At 34.6% G+C, this 4,061-nt stretch overlaps 1 protein-coding gene across 2 annotated transcripts; it reads left to right on the forward strand.

Annotated features, from left to right (window-relative positions):
- The first annotated feature begins 483 nt into the window (after positions 1–483).
- On the forward strand, positions 484–2,883 carry LOC127083721 (uncharacterized). Of its 2 annotated transcripts, XM_051024050.1 has the most exons (6): positions 484–818; positions 1,012–1,145; positions 1,323–1,403; positions 1,514–1,710; positions 2,149–2,236; positions 2,580–2,883. In XM_051024050.1, exons 1-6 carry the CDS (start codon positions 638–640, stop codon positions 2,601–2,603), a joined length of 705 nt encoding a protein of 234 aa, XP_050880007.1. In that variant the 5' UTR covers positions 484–637; the 3' UTR covers positions 2,604–2,883. The 2 variants fall into 2 exon arrangements, with proteins under 2 accessions (XP_050880007.1, XP_050880006.1); XM_051024049.1 differs by lacking the exon at positions 2,580–2,883 and having other exon boundaries at positions 492–818; positions 2,149–2,463.
- Positions 2,884–4,061: the final 1,178 nt, after the last annotated feature.

Raw genomic sequence — 4,061 nt, forward strand, 5'->3', positions numbered from 1 at the left:
AAAAAAGAATTGCGTGATTTGAAAATTCCACGTGTCAGTCTTGCGTAATCAACGTGTTTAAATGTGCCAGAATTCAGAAAATAGTGTCAGAATGCAAATGAAAACGAAGAAGAAGAAGAAGACAAGCATAAGCATGGACGTAACATACATGGCTTCGCTATTTTCTTCTCTCTCCTTTCCACTTTCTCATGCTTTTTCAAAACAAAACAAAAAACTTTTGAGTTAGTTCATTGAACAACATTTGTTTAGCGCGTTGATGCCAAAGTTCAGTGTTTTTGAGTTATTATTATTTGTCTCAAACTACTTAAATGAATGTGTTCCAAGTGTCCATAATCTGTATAAGTAACCGTTTCCTTCTTTCAAACTCTTTCACGATTCATCATGTAAAAGCCTTCAAGGATGATCATATTTTCTTCATTTTTTTTAAATCACAAAATTTATTGAAAAATTACACTTTAATAAGACAAGAAAGATGATTAAAAATCATCTTCCATTTGTGCTTATCACATTATACACGCACAAGTTTTCTTCACTCTCAAGTTTTCTTCTATATATATATATATATATATGAAGAACCTACATCTCTCAACCCATCTAACAAAAACTAGTATTGGTGAGTAGTTGTTGGTGAGTGAGAATGACCAACTTTGCTCAAGAGCCTCAAGGTTTTACTGTATATGGCAGATTTCCATCTTCACTCGGAGGCATAAGGACTCGTGCCTATGGAAACAGAAGCATCACAAATTGCGGTCCACACCGCAGAAGAATTCGTTGGAATGTGGCTACTGATGACAGAACTACTTCTGCCCATCCAAAAGGTTTTTTTTTACTTCATTTTAATTAACAATGTGTATGTGTTTCTGAAAGCTATTCTTTTTTGTTAACAGTGTGGCGTAACTAGTTTTGTTCTTCGAATGCTCTTTAATTTTGAAATGTACTTTCAACTCGTGAAAAATGCAGTTCTTGTGCTAGAAATACTTTCTGATGCTAATATAATTCTGTGTCTAATAGATGCTATTCCGGCGTTCAATCCAACTGGTCTGGATCGTGTTTTACTATGTACTGTAAAATGTTATGCATGTGATTTTGACATTGAAGTCTCCATGCACATCGGTCGTTCAGAAGAATTTGATGCAAATAAAATGGTATGACCTCTCTTGGATTTCAAAAATTTATGTTTAGCACAACTTATTGCTACACTATTTATATTCTCATTTTTGTTAGATTTGGTTTCCTTTTTCTACTTTGATTGATTGATAATAATGCCTTTGTTATAATTGAAATTTGATATCTCAATGACTGCTTCGCTGTTCTTATATCAGATTTGTCCCGTTTGTGATGAAAAGTTTGGGGAGGATGCGATAAGGACTGTAAAGAATTCAACCTTTGCAATTACGCATTCGGTATCTTCTGCTTATCCTGGGATTCATGCACTTTAATTGTAACATAGTAGGAAGATTCTTATATAACTCAATTCAATTTGTTGATTCAACAATGTATATTTTCTATATAGCGCGCTTGGTCTGCTATGAATCGGGGGAAAGAACCTGCTCTACAGGGAAACAAACATGAAAGAATGTCGGGTTCAGCTTTGTCAGCATCTCAGGACAATCTTGATGGTCAAAGCTTCAATGATTTCAGTTCAGATGAAGATGACATGACTGATGCCTCAGATGTTACTGCTGCAGAAGGCGTTTCCATTGCAAAAAGGTATTACACTTATCTCCATATCTATATGTTAACAATTCAATGGATCACGTAGCAAGAGGTTTACTCAGTAAATTTATGAATATGAAAATTTTCATTCCAAACCTTTAATTTTGTAGATTTGTATGTCACTGCCTTTTGTATGTCTCTTTGAATATGTTTATATAATTACTTATAAAACATGTACCAGTATTTGAATTGAATCTGTGTTTATGCAGCCACAACCCTTTGAATTGGATCTTTGAATACGTTTGATTAACATCAAAATGTCCAAATTTTAAAATCTTAATTGAAATCTGAACCGTGCAATCTGAAGCAAACGGTTCAGATGCGCCTGAGTGCTTGCAAACCCACATTCAAAACATTTATGATTTAAATATTTGTTATATCTTCCTTAACACACTCAATACTGAAATTTTGATGATGGCTTTATGCTTGCAGCTTGGGAGGGGCAGATGCACCGAAGACTGGCGGCAATGAACAGGATGTTGAAGAGAGAATTAGCAGGGCTGCATATTTTCAAGACTTGGTTACGTCAGCTTTATTCTCTGAATAATTAATAGGGAAATATAGCTTCTATGGTTGTAAAAATTACAGCATTGAGTTTGATTCTGGTGCATGAGTTATTATTATAAGTTCATAACAAAACTTTAGCATTGTGGATTGTTGGTGAATTGGATGGTTGGCTCTATTTCGTGGCCATATGGTTACTGAACAATTTATATATTTATAAGTTTATGTTTTACATTTCGTTTATTATCGTGTTGTGATTTTGCATATTTTCATGACAGAAATTTGAAATCTGAATTGGAAATCAAATTGGCTAGACTTTTTTGGTCATGATTTAGTGACCAACTTAATTGATGATTCAGGTGGTGCCAAGTCTGATTAGTTGAACGAGGCCATGAAGTCAGGTTTTAGTTGTTTAAAATGTTGCAACAGGGAGGAAATACAAATGGTGAGCAACAATGCTCTTTAAGAGATTACAGCTTACAAGGTAGCAGGTTATCCAGTATCAACATAACTATCTCAGTTAGCTTAAGTTAGTTATGTATGTAATAGGAGTTAGTTAGAGTTGTTCATTAACTCTTTGTACATAAGCTATATAAATAGCTTTACATGTCAGTGTGTACATATAACAGATTATTGATTCATAATGAAGAGTCTTTTTTCCAATTTCTGTTGCAATATTATCATGGTACTCAATGAGCTCTGGTGACCAAAATTCTTCATCTTCCTCGTTCAGATCTTGAATCTTTCTTCTTTGTATTCTATCTTCTTCTCTTATGGATCATCAGAGCTACTCCGATTTTGCAACAAACTCCGTGAATCCCTATTATCTTCATTTGAACGAGAAGTTCATTGATGGTTCATTTCTCAAACCTTTCATTTCTGATCCGTTATTACCTCAATGGATTTCATGCAACACTATGGTCCTCTCTGGGATTCAGCGGTCAATTTCATATGCGATTGCAAAATTTGTTCTATGGATCGATGCCACAGCGAGCGTTTGGAAGAATCTTCAAGTTAGGTTTTCGCGAAGTGACATTTTTCGCATCTCAGATATTCAAGAAGAAATCTATCGCTCTCACCAAAGTACTCTAGATGTTTCTGAATACTTTACTCAATTGAAAATGTTTTGGGATGAACTGGAAAATTATCATCCCCTTCCTTGTTGTAAATGTTTGTTTGCTTGTTCTTGTGGTGCTATTGATTATGCTAAAATATACCGTGAATAAGACTATGTGATTAGGTTCTTGAAGGGATTGAATGAGCAGTTTACACGCTCCAAATCTCAGATAATGATAATTAATCCTCTACCTAATATCAAAAGGTCTTTTCATTGGTTATTCAACAAGAACGTGAACTGAATTTCTCCACTCCCATAGAATCTATTGATTCTGTAGTTACAACATTACATGTTAATGTTCAAGGTCCTTATAATGGCAAAGGATATCAATTTCATAAAGGGAAATGGACTTATCCTTCAAAAGGAGCAAATAGAGTTTGTATTCATTGTGGAAGAACGAATCACACAGTGGATACTTGTTTCTTGAAGCATGGTTATCCACCTGATTTTAAGCAGAAAGGGAAAGATCAGAATAGTAAACAAGGTTCTTCATAATATCATGCTAACAATGCTTCCAACAATTCTCCTGTAGAAGACTCGTCTTGCTCCTCTTTTGGTTTTACTCAAGAAGAGTTTCAAAGTATTTGTACCTTACTCCAACAGTCAAACCCAATCATACTGTCAACTCCATCATCACCTCTCCCTTTGCCATGATCTCTCATTCTTCCTCAAATATTGGTAAGAATCCTAATCTCTAGATATTAGATGCAGGTGAAACCGATCA

This window comes from Lathyrus oleraceus, chromosome 5 (assembly GCF_024323335.1).
Source record: "Lathyrus oleraceus cultivar Zhongwan6 chromosome 5, CAAS_Psat_ZW6_1.0, whole genome shotgun sequence".
NCBI classification, from domain to species: Eukaryota; Viridiplantae; Streptophyta; class Magnoliopsida; order Fabales; family Fabaceae; genus Lathyrus; species Lathyrus oleraceus.